The following is a 20,175-nucleotide window of genomic DNA, read 5'->3' on the forward strand; positions in this document are numbered from 1 at the left end:
GATCCGGTGCTGTCAATGCAACAGCTCAGGTGGCTGCTGTGGCATCAGTTTGATCCCTGGTCTGGGGACTTCCACATGCCATGGGCACAGCCCCACCCAAAAGAGACAATTTTTTTGTTTTTCCTTTTTTTTTTTTTTTTGCTTTTTAGGGCTGCACCTGTGGCATATGCAAGTTCCCAGGCTAGGGGTCAAATCAGAGCTGCAGCTGCCGGCCTACACCACAGCCACGGCAATGCTGGATCCAAGCCGCATCTGCAACCTACACAACAGCTCATGGCAACACAGATCCTTAACCTACTGATCGAGGCCAGGGATTGAACCCACATCCTCGTGGATACTAGTCAGGTTTGTTTCCATTGCACCACAACAGGAATTCCCAAAAGGCAGCTACTCTAATCATGCCCATTTCCCAGAGGAAGAAACTGAGGCTCAGAGAGGGTAAGTGCCTCGCCCAGAATCAGAACCCTCTACTCTCTCAGCCCTGTCTACTGGGCAGTCCCTGGGAAGTGGGGGAGCCCTCAGCCCCATCCCCAGGGCCCCCTGCAGGTGTGCACACCAGCCGTGGTCCCTCCTGGGCCTCCAGGGAGGGAGTGTGTTGGGACGGGTCAGAATTGAAATCACGTGGAAATGCCACAGCTTGGCTGGTGCCGGGAGTGGACAGACGTAAAACCTCAGTCTCGGAGATGGGGGTCAGCGCTGTCTCTGCTCAGACGCGCCGTCCCGAGGTCAGAATCTTCCCCGCTCATCAGTGGGCGGGTCAATCGCACGCTCCCCCAGCCAGTGTGGCAAATGCACATTTTACACAACTCGGACGTGAATCGCCTGACTGCTTTTCTCTCCTGTGCTGCACACAAAAATGAAACAAACATGAAAACCCGAATAAAATAGTTCTTGAGCAATAGGAATGCACCGATGCTCAGAAAAGGCCAAAAAAAAAACACACAAAAAACCCCACAAACCCATCAGTCATCACTCTCCACTTGGAGGTGGCCTTGCCGTGCTCTCTAAGCGAATATGGATTTTATTTGGAGAAAGAGTGGATGAAGCCAGAGGCGGTCTTTGGGGGGGCGGGGCGGAGGAGAGATGCTTGTTTTTGAAATGTGGGTCCTCAGGAGTCTACACAAGCCGACCTTAGGGGTCAAAGGTCAAATCCGGCCAAACGATGGATGACTGACCCACCCGAGTCACCTTGGGGCTGCTGTACAAGGGACAGGCGATGGGGTGAATCAGGTCATGGATGTGTGTCCCTTTCTGTGCAGCCACTGTTGAGATCTGGACGGTGAAACATGCCCCCTGGCTTCTGCCCATGTCCTCTTGGGTCCCCTCCCTGGGGAGGGGGTGGCCCTGGAACTGACAACCTCTGCCCCAAGGGGCAGCCCTTCCCCCACCAGTGGGAGCCTTACACACATGGGCTCCCTTCCCCCCCGCCCCGAGGGGGACACCTCCGCAGTGTGACTCTCACCCTTGCAAAATGAATACGCGGGCCCTTTGTTCAACGTCATCAAAGGCCAGGCACCGACCCTGCAGGGACGCACTCTGCCTCTGGGACCCCTGAGGGTTCTTGCCAAAGCTACCTGCTCAGGAGCACTCACCTCACCCAGTAGGACCTCTTCCTTCTCCTGTGCTCCACCCTCTGCTGCTTCTCCCAGAAAACCTTCCTAATAAATAAGCCCTCCTCCCAGGGTCTGCTTCCGAAGAAGCCAAACTAACATGGGACACAAATGGCCCAAACAGTCCAGAGTTCCAGAAACATCCCAGCTGCACCCACTCTGCTCCCAACCCAGGATCCCACGGCTTCGGCAGAGCCAAGTTACCATCATCAGGTGGTGGAGTTGTGGCTCGGTGGTAACGAACCCAACTAGGAACCATGAGGTGGCGAGTTCAATCCTTGACCTCGCTCAGTGGGTTAAGGATCTGGTGTTGCTGTGAGCTGTGGTGTAGGTCGCAGACACAGCTTGGATCCCCCGTTGCTGTGGCTGTGGTGTAGGCCAGCAGATGCAGCTCCAATTTGATTCCTAGGCTGGAAACTTCCGTATGCCGTGAGTGTAGGCCCCCCCCCCCCCCCAAAAAAAAGAGAGAGAGAGAAATCAGGTGGTTAAAAACTATAAATCAGGCATGAGCAGGTAAATTCATTTCCATTTTATGATAAGCAACTTATCTTGAGAACTTTTGGGACCAAGCCTCCCAGAGCCAAACCTGGAAGGAATCTGGGGAGTGGAAACCAATGACATTCTAAGAACTCCGTCTGAGAAAGGGGCTCCCCACGGCTCACAAAGGCAGTGACTTCTTCCCACGGGAGATGTGGGGAACTCCAAGGTCAGGAGGACTGTGAGATGTGCCTTGTTTCTATGACGATAAAACGGGAACCCAGCGCTGGTGAATGGCTCCCACAAAGTCACCCCGCCAGGTAGGGCCACACAGGGGTTGGGATGCAGTTGTCCTGTCTCCAAGCATCCCTGGGCTCAGGCTCTGCTGAGCTGGGCATGACCTTGGGGGTCAAGTCATTTTTTTTAGTCAACTGTTTCCAAGGCTTAGCAGAAAGTGGAGGAGTGTTCTTGCAGACGGGCTGAAAGGGAAGCAAAGAAGGAATGAAAATGAACTACTTCTTGGGCAGAATCTGGGGTCACAGTCGTGTGTCGCCCACTTCCTCTTCACCCACCGGAAACCGGAAACACCAGAAAGACTCCAGTTTCCGCTAAGACGAAATTCCCGGCTCACCGTGCGGTCTCTCTGGGCACCACTTCCCTCTCCCTTCCTGCCTGAGTCCATGTGGATCTTACAACCTTGGCTGTACTCATCTTTGGGCCAGTTTCCAGTTTGTTTTCACTAACAGTTGCTCCATGTGTAGATGGCTTTTGGATCCGTTCGTGGGGGCAGGTGGGCTCCCACGCCCCACGCTGCCATCCTGATCCCTCCTCGCGTCCTATTCCGTTCCTGACACACCCCTCCTCCTCTCTCCCATTTTATAGATGAGGAAACTGAGGCTTGGAGAGATGAAGTCATTTGCCTAAGGGCACCCAGGGGTGGAGCAGGAATTTAATCCCAGTTCTGGTCTGCAGCTCCCAAGAGCCATCCTGAACTGTCTCTCGCTGTCCCCTTCTTTCCTACTGGCCCCAGCTCTCCCCCCATTTCGGGTTCACAGACTCAATCAGGTGGGTCAGACCCACTCCAAGGACTGCTCCTGTCGTCAGCAGGTAATAGACATGTTGGCATCCATCCCCAAGGCTCTAGGTTTTCCTGCAGGATCACGGCTGAACATTCTGGAATCTGAACCCTAATGATTTCAGGACATTTGCAGGAAATCGAGGACATTCGGAGAGGCCACCTGCTTTCAAGTGCTTTTTTCTGTAGACCTGAGCTTTCACAGCACGGGGTCGATGTTCAGCTTTTACTGGCGGGGACCCCCGGTCCTTTGCGTGTGCCTGCATCTCACGGTGGAGAGCATCTGAGAGCAGAGCTGTGCCTTACCTGTCACCTCCGGTGCCACCCATCCCCATCATTCTGTTCTCACCCTAGTGGGCTCCCTGTGGCTCCTCCAAGCCAAGATCTTTCCTGCACCTCTGCCTGGGCACCCATGTCAGATCCTGGCTCAGATGTCACTTGCTCACGTGGCCTTCCTGACCCCGATTTGAAGCAGCTCCCTCACCGCCCGGCTGCTCTGAATCACATCGCCGGTCTGTTCGGCTTCACTGACACCGTTGCGGGCTGTGCCCTCCCCGCAGACTTTCTGGCTGACGGGTTTAGTCTCCGACTAGGAGGTCAGCCCCACGAGAGCAGGAGCTTTGACTGATCCAGGCGTCCCCCTAGCAATGCGTCTGCCCCCCGGAGATTCCCTCGAATGACTGCTGAAGCGCAGAGTGCCTGGGCCATCAGACATGGACCTCAACAGCAGCGTGTGAGGGCAGCGGGGAGACAGAGGGACCAAGTTCATGCACAGCGGAGGACCTGTCTGCCTGAGCACGAGGCACGGAGACAAAGGAAAGCAAAGCAAGTGACAACCTAGTCTAGTCCTTGGATTTGGGGCCACAGGCTATAAAGCGCGCATTCCTGGGAGTTCCCGCTGTGGCACAGTGGGTTAAGAATCCGTTGTAGTGGCTTGGGAGGTGCAGGTCCAATCCCCTGCCCGGCACAGTGGGTTAAAGAATCCACAGCACAGGCTGCAGCTGTGGCTTAGATTCAATCCTTGGCCTGGGAACTTCCATATGCCGCAGGTGCAGCCATAAAAATTAAAAAAAAATTTTTTTTAATCTCCCACTCCTGATTATACCCTAAGCTCTCATATGTTCATTCTGAAATTATAAGGGAATTTTCAAATTCTACCCACAGGTAAAGCCCTCCTCTCACCCTCCTCCTGGTTAACCGCATGGTGAAAGCCACCTGTCACTGACTCATCACACCTCCCACTTACCTGCTGATGTCACTTTACTGAAAGTGCCTCTGCTGTCCCTTCCCATGTTCGGCCACATTCTTGGAGGCACCCTCTGTGGAAAGAATTGGCCTCTGTCAGGGCAGGTGTGGCAATTCCTGCTCAAATGCACAGCTCAGCAGCCAAACCTAAGCCCCTGGCTCCCTGGCCCTGCCCCTTGTCTCCCCCACGGAGGTCACCCAGTCCCCACCTGCAGCTGCTCCCCCCCCGGCCATGGCCCCCGCCCCTGCCTGTGTGGTCTGGCCTCATCTCCCGCCACCTCCTTCTGTGCTCCCTTTGCACTCTGGCTACTGTGATGGCCAAGCTGCTTCGACGTCCCGATTTCTAGCGCTGCCCACTGTTTCTTTTCTTTTTTTCCTTTTGTCTTTTTAGGGCCACACCTGCATATGGAAGTTCCCAGCCTAGGGGTCCATGGGATCCGAGCTGCGTCTTCGACCTACACCACAATTCACGGCAACGCCAGATCCTTAACCTACTGAGTGAGGCCAGGGATCGAACCCGCGTCCTCATGGATACTAGCCAGGTTCGTTAACCACTGGGCCATGACGGGAACTCCTATTTCTCATTCTTTATACTGGGCTTCAGTGTCCCCTCCTGAGGAAGCCTCCCCGACATCCTAGTCCAAGGTGTCCTTTTCACAGTGTCCTGTGTGGGACCTCAATGGTCCTGAGCGCTGTTCTCACTAAATAACCACGTGGGCCGCCTTAATGTTCTAATTTCCTGCTTGATACGAGTTAGCTGCATGGTGACAGAGACGGGGTTTGCCACGTTCACACATGCAGCCTCAGAAGGAGGGGGAGGGAGCGGGACGGACTGGGAGTCAGGATGAATAGATGCCGACTCTTGCCTTTGGAATGGATAAGCAATGAGATCCTGCTGTATGGCACTGGGAACTATATCCAGTCCCTTGTGATGGGGCAGGATAATGTGAGAAAAAGAATGGATATATGTATGTGTGACAGGGTCACTTCGCTGTACAGTAGGAAACTGACAGCACACTATAAACCAACGACAATGGAAGAGATAAAAATCATTTAAAAAAGAAAACAAAACAAACCTCTAGCATACAAATAAGTGTAATTTTTTTTGTCTTTTTAGGGCCACACCCGTGGCATATGGAGGTTCCCAGGCTAGGGGCCTAATTGGAGCTATAGCCACCAGCCTACACCACAGCCACAGCAACATGGGATTCGAGCTGCACCTGGGACCTACACCACACCTCATGGCAATGCTGGATCCTTGACCTGCTGAGCGAGACCAGGGATTGAACCTACCACCTCATGGTTCCTAGTCGGATCTGTTTCCACTGTGCCACGATGGGAACTCACAAGAGTAATTTCTGATAACTATGTACTGTCACTTTTTAAAAAAGATATTGGGGATGAATGGATGGATGTATGGAAGACTGCATGGACGGACAGACGGATGGATGGATGGGAGGATGGTTGGATGGATGGATGACTGGATGGTTGGTGGGTTGGTTGGATGGATGGATGGATGGATGGATGGATGGATGGTTGGTTGGATGGATGGATGGATGGTTGGTTGGATGGATGGATGGTTGGTTGGATGGATGGATGGATGGATGGATGGATGGATGGATGGATGGTTGGATGGATGGATGGATGGATGGATGGTTGGTTGGATGGATGGATGGATGGATGGATGGATGGATGGATGGATGGATGGTTGGTTGGTTGGATGGATGGTTGGTTGGTTGGATGGTTGGATGGATGGATGGATGGATGGATGGATGGATGGTTGGTTGGTTGGATGGATGGATGGATGGATGGTTGGTTGGTTGGATGGTTGGATGGATGGATGGATGGTTGGATGGATGGATGGATGGATGGATGGTTGGTTGGATGGATGGATGGATGGATGGATGGATGGATGGATGGTTGGTTGGTTGGATGGATGGTTGGTTGGTTGGATGGTTGGATGGATGGATGGATGGATGGATGGATGGATGGTTGGTTGGTTGGATGGATGGATGGATGGATGGTGCCAACCTATTCTCCAATTCCCTGACTGAGAGTCGGAGGACCTTCTGCATGTCTCGTCCCAAGTCCTGATGTTTAGCACGAAGCCATGTTCTCTGTAAGCCCCTCTTTTGCTCACCATCAGACTACTTTATTTTCCAATCCTTGTTCCCATTTTGTCCCCCCTGAGACATTCCTGAGCTGCTGCCTCAGTCCCAGCCCGCAGGCTGCAATGGCGCCTGCCCACCTGGAGGAACCCTCAGGCTGGAACAGAGATTTTCACAACAGAAGCATCTTGTCATTCCACCACCTCGCCCCAAAGTGCCACGTGATGGCACAAAAGCACCCGGGAGAATATGGTCACTTCCTTTACAGCAGCTTCAAAGTGTAGCTCAGAGCAGTCCACGAGGGTTTCATTCTCTTCACCCTAAAAATGCCCACCGCCCTGTTTAGGGCTCTCTGCAAAGAAAGAGTGGCTCTTCTCTTACCTGGATATTCTTTGTAAAATTTGTGCCGTAAGAATCGCCCATCTGGAAAAGAAGGGAGAGGATGAAACCCCTGTTGGGGAGTTTACAAGGCCGACACTTTGCATACTACTACTAAGGAATGGTCTGCGTTTCTCACTCTCATTCTTTCTTCCGCACACAGTGGAATTTTCCAGAGGCTACCTGACCTGTGACACTGCAGTCACTCGAATGCAGAAGCAGATGTGACGCCGCAGCTCTCGGAATTCACATACGACAAGTGCAAACATGTAAAACAATGAATGCTCTTCTTCTCACTTCCTGTGTGTGTGTGTGTGTGTGTGTGTGTGTGTGTGTGTGTGTTGGAAAATACATGTAAGAAACATATTATTTCTGTTTACTCCATTATGGTTTACCGCCATCACTTTTAAATGAACTACTAACACCTAAGTATTTAGAATGTCTCGGCTTTAGTTTCAAATATGGTCACTCTCCACAGCCATATCCCACACAAAGGGGGCTGTGTGGGGTTCTCAGTATTTTTTTTAGTATAAAGAGGTCCTGAGGCCAAAACGTTGGGGACCCACTCTCCTAAGAGACGAACTGGAAGCCAGTTCCGTCATACTGTTCAGCAAATGTCGTTACAAAACGTGTTTGAACGGGGAGCGGATGCTCTTTCTGGAGTCCATTCAAAAAGCCTTGAATGTCATTACTGCCAACAAAAGCTTCACCCCACTGCTCACTAATCCTCTGTGAGCCTCAGTTTTCTCACCTGGAACTGGGCATAAAATTAATAACTCTTTCTTTTTTTGACTGGAGTATAGTGGCTTTACAACGTTGTGTTAGTTTCAGGTCTACGGCAAAGTGGTTCAGTTATATGTATACCTATATCCATTCTTTTTTCAGATTCTTTTCCCAAAGAGCTTATCACGAAACACTGGGTAGAGTGCCCTGTGCTCTACAGTAGGTCCTGGGTGGTTACCTATTTTATATGGAGGGTATGAAAAGAATCCCCCTTAAGTTATTGCGAAGTAATAGAAATAATTCCATGGGAACCTGGATGTGCAAATATTAGCAGGAACCGTACAAAAGTGCTAGTTTTGGGTGCAAAGTGGTCACTTCTTGGCAGTGTCACCGGTCTGAAATCACTAAAATCCCCATCATCTGACTCCCGCTCTTCCTCGTCCTGGACCCCACCCGCTCCCTCCGTCCCCACCCCATCACCGCCGTAGAACCTTTTACGGCGGGAGCTGGGGAAACTGGACGTGGGAGCGCGGAGCGACCTGGCCCGATGACACAGATGTTCCACTCGCAACGCCTCCATCCGTAAGCTCACCCCTGCCCCTCTGCACATCGGCCTTGTCGGACGGCGATTACGTTAATAAATCACACTTGCGCACTTGGAGCTAATCCTGCAGCCCACAGTTATCTCGGTAAAAATCGTGTCTGTGTAACCCGTGGGCACGTGGATTCCCTCCAGTTCCGTGGACACCCGGAACATCGCCAGGGCGTCCAGGACCAGCACGGACACTTTCTGCACAGGCCACAGAATCCCAGTGGCCGGTTCACATGCTTGCTCGGGGCAGAGGGCTTATCAGCAACCTCCAGCACTGCTATTTATGATCTTCCATTTACAGCTATGCTTCTGAAGCAAATAGCAAGATTCTTCCAGGCCGGAGGCTCTCTGAGGCATTCCTGCCCTCCCTTCTCTCTCGGGTGAATTCTGGCCCCTGACCCCACAGGCGGAGATGGTGGTCGGGGAGGAACTGGACCTCCTCACACCTCGTGTGTTTTCCCCAAGTGCGACTTTTACAAAATAAATCTATGGATGGGAGCCCCTGCTCAGGGCTGTGGGACCCCGTGATCCCTCTGATGCAGCATCCAGTGAAGTCCATTTATCAGAAGCGAGCGTGGGGTCACCTCCACATCTTGGCCTTTGATGCTCACCCAGAATTCGGGTGGGATAAATCAGGAAGCTGGGATTAACACAAACACTACTATATATAAAAGACATAACCCCCTCCATATCCTGTAGTAACCTACACGGAAAAGGAATCTGAAAAAGAATGGAAATGTGTGTATGTAAAACTGAGTTACTGTGCTGTATACCTGAAACTAACATGGCATTCTAAATCAACTCTACTCCCGGAGGAAATAAAAATTAAATTTAAAACTAAAAACAATAGGAGTTCCCGCTGTGGTACAATGGGATCGGCAGCACCTTGGGAGCGCTGGGTCGCAGGTTTGATCCCCAGCCCAGCACAGTAGGTTAAGGATCTGGCACTGCTGCAGCTGTGGCTCAGGTCACAGCTATGGCTTGGATCTGATCCCTGGCCTGGGGAGCTCCACACGCTGCAAGGCAGCCAAAAAGGAAAAAATAAAATAAAAATAAAAATGACAGAATTAAAAACAAATAAAAGACCAAGAAGGACCTACTTACAGCACAGGGAACTCTACTCGTATTTTGAAATAATTTATAAGGGAAAAGAATCTGAAAAAGAATACACACACACACACACACACATATATATATAATAACTGAATCACTGTGCTATACACCTGAAATCAACTGGACACTATAAATCAGCTAGACTTCAATAAAATAAAGATTTTTTTTTTTTAAAGAAGATACCCTGAGGATCCCAACTCTGCTCTCCCAGAAATCAGAGCTACTGCCTGTGTCAGTGCTCATTTCCCTCCTGAGAAAGACATGAGCTTCTCAAGCGTTAGGGTCCAGCGTCCTGGACCGTCAGCTCTGGAGGGTCCCTGGGCCCTGTGGCAGCCGGCTCTCAGGGGTGACTTGCATCTTGGGTGTGGGCACGAGACCTGCAACTTATTCTCAGAGCGTCTTGAAAAATCACTATGTAGATTTCTATACATATGGAGAGAGAGCGGGCATGAGGAAGAAAACAGTTTTTGTTTGTTGGTCTTTTGTCTTTTTAGAGCCGCACATGCGTGTGGAGGTTCCCAGGCGAGGGGCTGGATCTGAGCTGCAGCTGCCGGCCTACACCACGGCCAGAGCAACACGGGATCCAAGCCGCATCTGCGACCTATGCGGCAGCTAGTGGCAACACCCGATCCTTAATCCACTGAGTGGGGCCAGGAAGTGAGCCTGGGTCCTCATGGACACTGTGTCAGGTTCTTAACCCGCTGAGCCACAACGGGAACTCCCCCTTCTTGGTGCCACTTAAGACAGAAAGTATTTCAAATACACAGTGAAAAAAAAACCTTAAAATCAAAGGCTTCTGGTTTGGCTTCCAGGGTGAGCCTCTCCTCCCCAAGCCCGCTGCTCCAAGGGAAGCTGTTGGGATTTCGCCAGACTCCTGCACAATGACCAATAATTGTGCTAAGTGACAGCCCTCTGGGGATGAGGCCCGGGGAACTTCACCTCCGGTTCCATCTAGCAGGCTCCCAGCATCCCTGTGGGGCGGGAGGGGCGGGCACACAGCCTTGGGCTCCGGAGCACGTGGGTGGCCTTGAATTCCCACTCTGTGCGTCGTCTGGGCAGGTTTCTGCTCTCAGGTCCTCCTGCTTCCCTAAGACAGGTGACAGTGACGCACATCTGTGGGGGACCTACTCCGTGTCAGACCCTGCCCTCAGCACTCTGTAAGTGGGTTCTCATCCAAGCCTCATACCCGCCCCCAAGAACCAATTGCTATCATGATCCGCATTGATCCATCTTACAGATAAAGAAACTGAGGCCAAGAAAGGCTAGGTTAGCTCCCCACGGGCACCTGGGAAGAATGGTGCAGGACTGGAACCCGTCGCAGCAGTTCTGATGCTGCCGCCTTAATCTAACTCTTAAAATCACACTCCACGCACTTCCCATTGTGTCTCAGCGGGCTAAGAACCTGACGTGGTCTCTGTGAGGATGTGGGTTTGATCCCCAGCCTTGCTCCGTGGGTTACAGATCCAGCACTGCTGCAAGCTGCTGCTTGGAACCCCTGCAGCTTTGGCTCAGCCGTAGGCCACAGGTGTACCTCCCATTCGACCTCTCGCCTGGGAACCTCCAAACGCCACAGGTGCAGCCATAAAAAATAAAGAAAAAAAAATCACACTCCCTGCTGCTTTTGGGCACAGTTCACCCTCGCAGGCTCGCACTGGAGCCTCTCGGAGCAGCCACAAGGGCCTCAGGGCCTCGAGAACCGCAGGCATCATCAGTGCAGTCACCTGACTGTCTGCTCTTCACTTATCTCCACCCTCGAAGTGGGTCTTTTTGAGCGGGTTTGGTCCCTCGAGAACTGGGTTGAACGGGTCTGGTTGACCCTGGTGCTGGAGGTCACATAATTGAACAAGCAAGATCAGGAGATGAGAAATGCCAAGGAATTCCAGGCCTTTCCAGCTACAAAAAGGACATTCTGGTTTAAAGGACTCCTGACTCCCCCCCCTACCCCACCCCACCCCACCCCCGCGCCGGGCCCCACCTCTCTTTTGGAAAAGGCTGCTCCTTCCATATTCCAGCAGGTTCCTAGAGGCTGACCTGCCCTTGGGGTTGTGTGTGCAAAGGGCTGCATACCCCGTCCATACGTGCTGCAGTGTGGTGTCTGCAGATGCAGTGATGCAAACAGAAAGGATTCTGTTCGGTGAAGTCACTGGTAGATCAACTCACTGACTCATCACAGAGTCTGGGAAGCAATTTAATGATCACGCGCCCAGTTTACAGATAAGGAAAGTGAGGCCTGAAAAGGCTGGGCTATTTGCTACACACACAGCATCGAGGGGCCAGGTGGCCATGGGCTGTCTGGGATCCTGGCTGTCTGGCCGGAAAACCCTCTCATAACCACAAACAGCAAGTGGGGTGTGGAAGAAATCTGATTCCTGGTTTGCTTCTGGCCTTTTTTTTTTTTTTCCCCCAAAGCTCAGAATTCCAGGAACCAGGATTCTTGAGACAGATCAGTGCCTCATAATTTTATTATTTGCCGTATTTGCAATGATAACAATGCCAGGATTTAATGTCTCTGTCTTTCTTGAAACACCCCAGAGAAAGAAATTCTCAAATCAGGGAGAAAAATGCTTTGGCAGACAATGCACCCTGACAGGTTCTTTTGGCCAACAGGGTCGCTGTAATGATCCTCAAATCTTTTTTTTTTTTTTTTTTTCCCAGCCAACCTGAAACATAAGCAAGTGCTGGGGCCAGGGATCGAATCTGTGCCAGAGCAGTGACCTGGGCCATAGCAGTGACAACACCAGGTTCATAGCCTGCTGAGCCACCAGGGAACTCCTATTCTTACCCTTGACTAAGGGGCTGTCCTCCGCTATCAGGGCTAAGAGATGCCAAAAGGGGGATGTGGGCCCTGAGGGGTGTGGCCTCAAAGTTCCAACGAGCTTTGAGGAGGCGACCTGACATCTCTCTGAAGTCCCAGATTTCTTCGCTGGCCACACATTCCTGCCAAATTCCAGAGCAAACCTCCCAAACATATGCTTTGTATGGGGCAGGAGAAGCTTTTAGGTACCCCCTCCAAGAGGTCCTTGCTCTCCTGGGGAAAAGGATGCCAACTATTTCAGTGTCACGTGCTAACCTACGGCACCAGAGCTCCGGAAAGGATGCAGGTGAAAGCCATGCCGCTCCTGCCTGTCGCAGATGTATTCCCTGCCTTGTCTCCAAAGAGAAACACTAAATCAATCACGCTGAACGGTCCAAGCAGAGGGAAGTTAAGGGTTTTCAGGCGATTCAAATTTTGTGCAGTTTAAAATGCAGAGATAGGGAGTTCCCGTTGTGGCGCAGCGGAAACGAATCCAGCTAGGAACCATGAGGTTCTGGGTTGGATCCCTGGCCTCGCTCAGTGGGTTAAAGATCCAGTGTTGCCGTGAGCTGTGGTGTAGGTGGCAGACGCGGCTCGGATCTAGCCTTGCTGTGGCTGTGGCGTAGGCCGGCAGCTGTAGCTCCGATTGGACCTCTAGCCCGGGGACCTCCATATGCTGCGGGTGTGGCCCTGAAAAGCAAAAAAATAAAAAAGAAAATGCGGGAGTTTCTGTTGTGGCTCAGTGGTTAACGAACCCGACTAGTAACTGTGAGGTTGCAGGTTTGATCCCTGGCCTTGCTCAGTGGGTTAAGGAGCTGGCGTTGCCGTGAGCTGTGGTGTAGGTCGAAGGTACAGCTCGAATCCCGCATTGCTGTGACTGTGGTGTAGGCTGGCAGCTGTAGCTCCGATTGGACCCCTAGCCTGGGAACCTCCATATGCCATGGGTGCAGCCCTAAAAAGGTAAAAGACAAAAATAAATGAATAAATAAATAAAAATAAATAAAATGCATAGACAGATGGATATAAAATATCAGCATTTGCTGAGCACCTCTTATCTCTGTCTCTGCTCTGGCTTCACATGTATGATTTCAATGAATCTCCATAACCCAGTGTGAAGTGGCCCCATTTTACAGAGAAGGAAACTGAGGCTCGGAGAGATGAAACAACTGACCCCAAGGTCAGCCAGGAGGAGGCGGCAGAGCAGGGTCTGCCTGTGTCCAGGGCGGATGAGGAATGAGAGGGGGGAGAGGGAGGGGAGAGGAGGGAGGGGAGGGCGCTGCCAGCCTCCAGCACCCCTGGTTTCCTGCAGGACAGGCTCCCGTGCGGGGTTCCAGAAGTGTGGGGTGAGGCTCCTGTGCCCACACTCACCTGCCGGCCGGCGCTGCTTGACACACTGCCCGCGGTTGGGAATGCCCTCAGCCATGTCACCTGGGCTCAGGATGTGGCACTCGTAGCCTGAGGGGCAGAGGAGCGGCTCGGCCCCGTCCTCTGTGGTGCTGCAGGCCTCTGCTGCGGGGAGGGGGGGACACATGTCGGGAGCTCAGGGGCGGCCCCCGAGCTCTCATCTGCACCCCAGTTTCCAGGCTGTGCTCGGGGTTTCACTCACAGAGGCATGTGCACACACACACACACACAGACACATATATACACACACATGCACACGCACAATGGCAGCCCACACTCACATAATCCCAGACATACCCTGGCAAGCTGCGTGATGCACATACATGTATGTTCACTGCCATGTGATGAAACACACATGCTCGTGCTTAGTCACATGCACACACACGTTCACACGCCCAAATCCTATACACACGACACACACCCATTTTCACTGCCCCACAAATCCTAACACACACACACAGAGCCAACCCCACCCACGTTCAGATGCACACAAATCCCACACATGCACACGCCCACACCTGCTGTCACACATGTCTGTGTGAACACAGATGCACAAATACCCAGACACCCAGCTACAAGCACAGTCTATGGGACACAGCCACACACACAAAAGTGTGTGGAGTCACAAGCACAGCTGCACAAACGCAACAGTGCTCACTCACAGGTGTTCGCTCACACCCCTGCCCTCACAGCGCTCCGGGCCCCTGGGCCGCTCCTTCTGGAAACTGCTCTCCACCCGCCCAGGGAGGAAGCCTCGACCACAGGGAACAGGGAACCCTTTATACTCATTTCAGGACCTGAAACCCCGGCCCCTCCCTCTCCCTTCCCCGCCTTGGGAGGGGCCAGTTCCCAGGGACTGCAAACCCCCCACTGTTCTGGGGATTCTGAGAACCTGGCCAAGCCCCAGCCAGCCCCGTCCGAGGTGGGGAGGGTCTGAGAGGGCTGGGCAGAGGCTGCCCCTACTTATGTTTCCTGGCAGGACCGTGACCAGGAGGGACCCTGGCTCTGCCGTGGGTTGGCAGCACCTGCAGGTACCTTGCAACGTTTCCTCAGGACCATCCAGGAGCCAGCCGTTGCCCCCGAGCCATCGAGGTTTGGGCTGCACCAGCCAGTCTAAAACTGACAAGATAAACAAAGCATGGTTAAATCGAGGCCCTCCTTGGGCAGCTGAGAAGTGCCCCAGCCTCTGGGGCCGGGGAGCCTACATCTCATGAGGAAACACGGAGGCTCCCCGTGGGAGAAGCAACCTGGTTCTCCAGCAAGAATTCACCCCTTCCTTTTCGAAACAGAACTGGGAGTTGCAGCCAGGCACTGGGTGGCCACACTGGAGACTACATTTCCCAGCCTCCCCTGCAGCGAGATGTGGCCATGTGACTGAGTTCTGGCCAATGGGATGTGAGAAGAAGTGATGCTGCTCCTCCCTGTCTTGCCTTTGCACCAGTGCCTCCCTCCCTCTCCCTTCCCGCACACTGGGAGCCAGCTGACCAGGTGGAGCAACAGGATGGAGGGAACCTGGGTCCCTGGATGACTGTGGAGCAGAGCCACCCATCTGCCATGGACCACACGTCCACTCCGGCCTTTTAACCACGGGGGAAGTAAACACCTAAGAGATGAGGCTCCTAAGTGTACGGATCTTTTTGTCACAGCAGCCTGGCCTCTTCTCTAACCAATAAATTTTCAACAGTAAGAGTGACCCATGAAAAGTAGATCGAAGGGGCTTCAAAACTCAAAATAGGGACTGAAAACCCAAATATCTCTGGGGACATAGGAAAGAAAGGTAACTTAAAGGCGAAAGGCAGGCCGAGCAGGGCCATGGCACACCGGAGCATGTTCCTGCCTTGATGGGTTAGCGGCTGGTCAGCTCCCAGCTCTTCTCGGTGTTTCCAGAGTCTGCAGGTTGTTTTTTTGTTTGTTTTTAAGTCTATATTTCAAAATACACGAGCACATAGTTTTTAAATGTTAGCGATTAATTTTTAAAAAATTGTAAGCCCTTTGGAGATCGAGTAAGACTAGTCTGGGGATCACATTCATTTATGACCCCTGCTTTAGTCTGACTCCAAAATACGACAAAAGTAAAGGGGCTGATGTGCTGTCTGGCACCTTTGAAAGCAGATAGATAGGTATTGGTAAACAGGCTGCTTAGTTTTTTCCTTCAAAAGAGCAGACTATGGTTATAAGACGGTTGCTCTCAGCGTGGAAATGAAAACAACAGAACAAACCAGGAGTTTGCAACTCCTGAGAGAGAGAGGTGGCAGGATACAGTTCCACAGCCTCTATTTCCACCCTTTTGGTTCTTCCGTCCACTCTGGACTTAAAACATTAAATGTCACTGGTAATGTTTTTAACATGAACATATGCAAATGTTAGAAATGTGGGAAAATGTATTTTTAGGAGTTCCCACTGTGGCTCAGCCAGTTAAGAACCTGACATAGTGTCCGTGAGGATGCGGGTTAGATCCCCAGCCTCCCTCAGTGGGTTAAGGATCTGGAGTTGTGGCAAACTGCAGATCAGGTTGTAGATGTGGCTTGGATCCAGTGTGGCTGTGACTGTGGCTGTGGTGTAGGCCAGCAACCGCAGCTACGATGTGATCCCTAGCCCGGGAACTTCCCTATGCCACCGGTGTGGCCGCAAAAAAAAGAAAGAACTTTCAATGCTATTTTTTACTAAATGGGAATTATTAATATTTCCTCCACAGGGAAATGCACACCTTTTGCTATACTTTTTGGAATACTGAAACTTGGTCAAGGCCTCCCATCAATCTGCCAACTCTAAAGGCTTGGAGACCCAGGGTCTCGCCTCTCTGCTCCCTGCCTAGAACTTCCTGGGATCACCTGCTAAAAAACTCCTTGCACCCAAGAGCTTCTCTCAGGGTCTGCTTTGGAGGGAACCCACACAGAGACTGCAAGGAAGCATCTAAGTTGCTTAGAACAGGGCTTGGGGCAAGTCACCTTTTATCAGCAGTTCTCAACAGCCAGCAATTTTGCCTCCTGAGCAAACATCCATCCATACTTTCCGTTGTCCCAATGAGGGAGTGGGGTACTACTGCCACCTAGTGGGGAGAGGCCAGAGGTGCTGCTCAACATCCTCAGCCCCCCAATTAGAATTATCCAACCCCAAATGTCAAGATTGCCAAGGGTGAGAAATCTTGTTCTAGTTATGATCATAACTTTTATTATGACTAATATCTTGAGGCTCTTCCTACTGGCCAGTGAAAGCTAGGCCTTCCTGGATTCATTTAATATTCACGGAGTATCTTTAAGTGCTCAGAGACTGCTGCAGGTGGAGGGGTTACAGCAATGAAGGAAGCAGACCAAACTTTCTGCCTCATGGCCTCCAAGTGGGGGGAACAGTAAACAAACAAAATGCAATCCTCCAGACTGGGCTATGCAGGCAGCTTAAGCAGTGAAGGCAGGAATGGCCAGAGGAAAGATTGTCACTTAGAGAAAGAACCTCCGCTGGGAAAGTGACCACCTCTGCACTAAGATGCCAAGGAGAGACGCGAGGAAGGGAGTTGTGGGGGCGTCTGGGGGAAGGGTGTTCTGGGCAGTGAGGGATTCCACACATTGGCCCAGGGGCCCCACGTGTCCACACTCAAAGCCTCCACTGATTGGGCAGTCTGTGGAGTCAGAAGATGATGAAAATCCAGGTCTGCCTGCTGTGTGACTTTGGGAAAGGGACTCGGCTTCTCTGAGCTCCAGTGTCTTCAGCTGTAAAGCAGGGCTGACAGCAGTCTCTCCACCCCCTGGGACCATGTGAGCATTAAATGAGTTGATGTATGGAAAGGCTATTTGGAGTGTCATGCACAGTTGCACAGTTTGCGCACTGCCCAAAAGCACCCTTTGTAGGTGGCAAGTCAGGCCCCAGGCCCTATCTCAATCCAAAGGAAGGGACACCTTTTTGACCTGTCCGACCAAATGGGAGTACTTTTATGTGCCTCCCCCACCAGGATGGGGTGCTACTTTGTCCTCCTTAGAAAGAGCCCTGTAGGAGCCAGCGTAGCCAAGACGCAGGACTCAAAGGCAGCAGAGAGTGTAATGATGAGCATTACTAAGGGGGCTGAGCGCTTGTCATCACCGTGACCTTGCCAGCCCCCAAGACTAAGTGGGTTATTCCTGCCTTGTCGTCAGGGCCACCTTCTACAACAAAGGCCCCGGGGACGGAAGCCTCTGGCTGCAAGTACAGTTCGGACAGGCTGCTGTCCTCCGAGGCTCAGCCTCAAGCAGAGCCAAGAGTGCAGGAAACTTTCCTGCCTCCTATCGCACCTATGGAGGGGCACTTTTTCTCCACTCAGGCTCCATTCCCTCCCCTTCCAAACCCCTCCAGAAAGAATCTGAGACTCCTCCCCTCCAAAGGTGAATCCCTGAGGGCTGTTTCTCTCAAAAAGATTCAAGGGGTTAAGATTCAACAAACATCCTGCTGATTCTCTCCTTCTGGCAGGACGCAGGGCTGAGCACCGCTGAGCACGGCTGGATGCTGGCCCTCATTTCAATCCGCCAGCCAGTGGATTTGATCCGCATCTGCATCCCTCACGGGTCCGGCAGGCCTCCATCTCCAAGACCCCCAGGGCCAGGCATCCTGAGGGAAGTGGACCTGCGGGGGTGGGTGGTCCCTGTTAAACGGGAGGCCCCCACTGCTATCTAGGGACACCTGAGGCTCCAGCAGATGGAGGGCCAGGGAATGTGGCCCAATATTTTAAGAAAAGGTGGAAATCTTTTCTTTCTTTTCCTTTCTTTCCTGTCTTTCTTGTCTTTTCTGTCTTTCCCTCCCTCCCTTCCTTCCTTCCTTTTAAATGAGAAATCCCCCCATCTTCACAGCAGCGGGCACTGTTCCTGGAACCGGCGTCCCCGCGACTGGAGCCCTCCGGCTGCAGCGGTGACATCCGCATACAGCAGGCGCCCAGGGCATCCAACTTGATGTTTGCTCAAGGTACACAATGTTCCCATTTCACAGGCAGGTCTGCCCAGGTGCCCAGGTTTAAGTCCAGCTCTTTCTCCGGTCGGGCAGGGTCGTGCAGGACCGCTCCTCAGCCGTGCCCGCCCCCGACCCATCTTCCCCATCCCCACCTCAGCCCCAGGTCCGGGGCCGCCTACCTGGCGGGGGCGGCACGGCCTCCAGGCAGGCGTAGGCGCAGCCGTTGTAGCAGCAGCGCCGATGTCGCGGACACTCGGAGTCGGCTTGGCAGCGCGTCGCCTGGCAGGCGCCGGGGGGCAGCGAGCGCGGGGGCGGGGGGCAGCGGTCGGCGCGGGGCTGCCGGAGTCCGCCCGCCTCCTCAGCCTGCGGGGAGAGGGCGGGGTCAGCGGGGCGGGGCGGGGCGGTCGCAGCCGCCGGGGGCGGGGCCGGGGCGGGGCCGAGGGCGGACCCCAGCCCCGCCCCTGAGAGCTGGGCGCCGCCCGCGAGCCTCTGGGCCTCTCTGAGCCGCCGCCTCCTCGCGTGATCACAGCACAACCAACTTCAGCCGACCGCTCTGAGGATAAAAAGATGCTGTTTCTCTTTGTAACAGCCCCAAACTGAAACGACTGTACGCCCATCAGCAAGAAAAAGGATAACGTGATCGAGAGGAGCTGTATGTTAAGTGCCTACCCTGATATGTACAAACACTTCCAGACGCATACATAGATATTTCTATCTATACATGTATATTTCTTATAATCCATGTTTATATAAAGCTTTGAGAATTTACAAATCATACACAAAATGAATAAACTCACACAACAAACAGCTTGGTAAACCTCACGAATACTGAGAAAAAAAAAGCCAGCTCACAAGAGGATATATAGTGTGAATCCATGTACATTTTTGTTCAAAAACAGGCAAAGCTGATGTCTGGTGTGAGAAACGAGGAAAGTGGTCACTGACGGGGTGGTGACCTGAAGGGCGCCTGGGGGGGTCCCGGGGGTCTGACTCCGTTCTGTGTCTTTTTTCTTTTTGGCTGCATTCTCAGCATGTGGAAGTTCTCGCACAAGGGATCGAATCGCCACAGCGGCGGCATCGCCGGAACCTTAACTCACTGCGCGGGGCCGGGATGAAACCGGCGCCACCACAGAGACAAGGCGGATCAGGAACCCACTGCACCACAGCGGGAACTCCCATTCTGTTTCTTGATCTGGGCGCTGATTACAGTATGTTCGTTTTGTGGGGATTCGTGGAACTGGACTCTGGCTTTTTGCACTTTTTGGTATAGTTTCAATAGAAAGTTAAAAATACACTACGTAGCATATAGGAAGTACGGCCTCATGACCAAGAAAATAAGCATTTTAGAGGTGGAGTCGGGAGGCACCCGTCGTGGGGGGAACGGCGCTCTGCTTCTGGATTTAGGGGGGGAATGTGTGGAAAGCAGGTCTTACATATCCCTACACACACACACTTGCAGAGTGGGTTCACTAGGGGAAAAAAAACACCCGGGGTGGCCCCGCTTCCTGCTCATGACTGAACCACCCCTCCCATCTCAAACGCCTCACCTATTTATCTCCCAATCTGCCCAGTGTATACATATTTCAAAATCCTGCCTCTTGCACTGTCCAAATAAATAATGCCTGTGTGCAGACTGCAATAGCAGGTAGCCACTAAAACCTGCTTATGAGTGATCCCTAAGAGACGGTGGATTGTGAAGAAAATTAAGGTGTAGCATTTTGTATGCACTGCACCTATGTTTTAAA

At 52.5% G+C, this 20,175-nt stretch overlaps 1 protein-coding gene across 1 annotated transcript in view; it reads right to left on the reverse strand.

Moving 5' to 3' along the window:
* Positions 1–2,124: 2,124 nt before the first annotated feature.
* WFDC1 (WAP four-disulfide core domain 1) overlaps positions 2,125–20,175 on the reverse strand; it is a 31,434-nt gene continuing 13,383 nt past the window's right edge. The window contains exons 2-7 of the mRNA XM_047791298.1: positions 18,610–18,793; positions 14,555–14,638; positions 13,484–13,624; positions 6,897–6,938; positions 4,409–4,481; positions 2,125–2,566 (exon numbers count right to left, since the gene is read on the reverse strand). Coding sequence (XP_047647254.1) covers positions 4,423–4,481; positions 6,897–6,938; positions 13,484–13,624; positions 14,555–14,638; positions 18,610–18,793 — 510 coding nt within the window. The 3' untranslated portion in view covers positions 2,125–2,566; positions 4,409–4,422. The remainder of the gene's footprint in view (positions 2,567–4,408; positions 4,482–6,896; positions 6,939–13,483; positions 13,625–14,554; positions 14,639–18,609; positions 18,794–20,175) is intronic.

This window comes from Phacochoerus africanus, chromosome 8 (assembly GCF_016906955.1).
Source record: "Phacochoerus africanus isolate WHEZ1 chromosome 8, ROS_Pafr_v1, whole genome shotgun sequence".
NCBI classification, from domain to species: domain Eukaryota; kingdom Metazoa; phylum Chordata; class Mammalia; order Artiodactyla; family Suidae; genus Phacochoerus; species Phacochoerus africanus.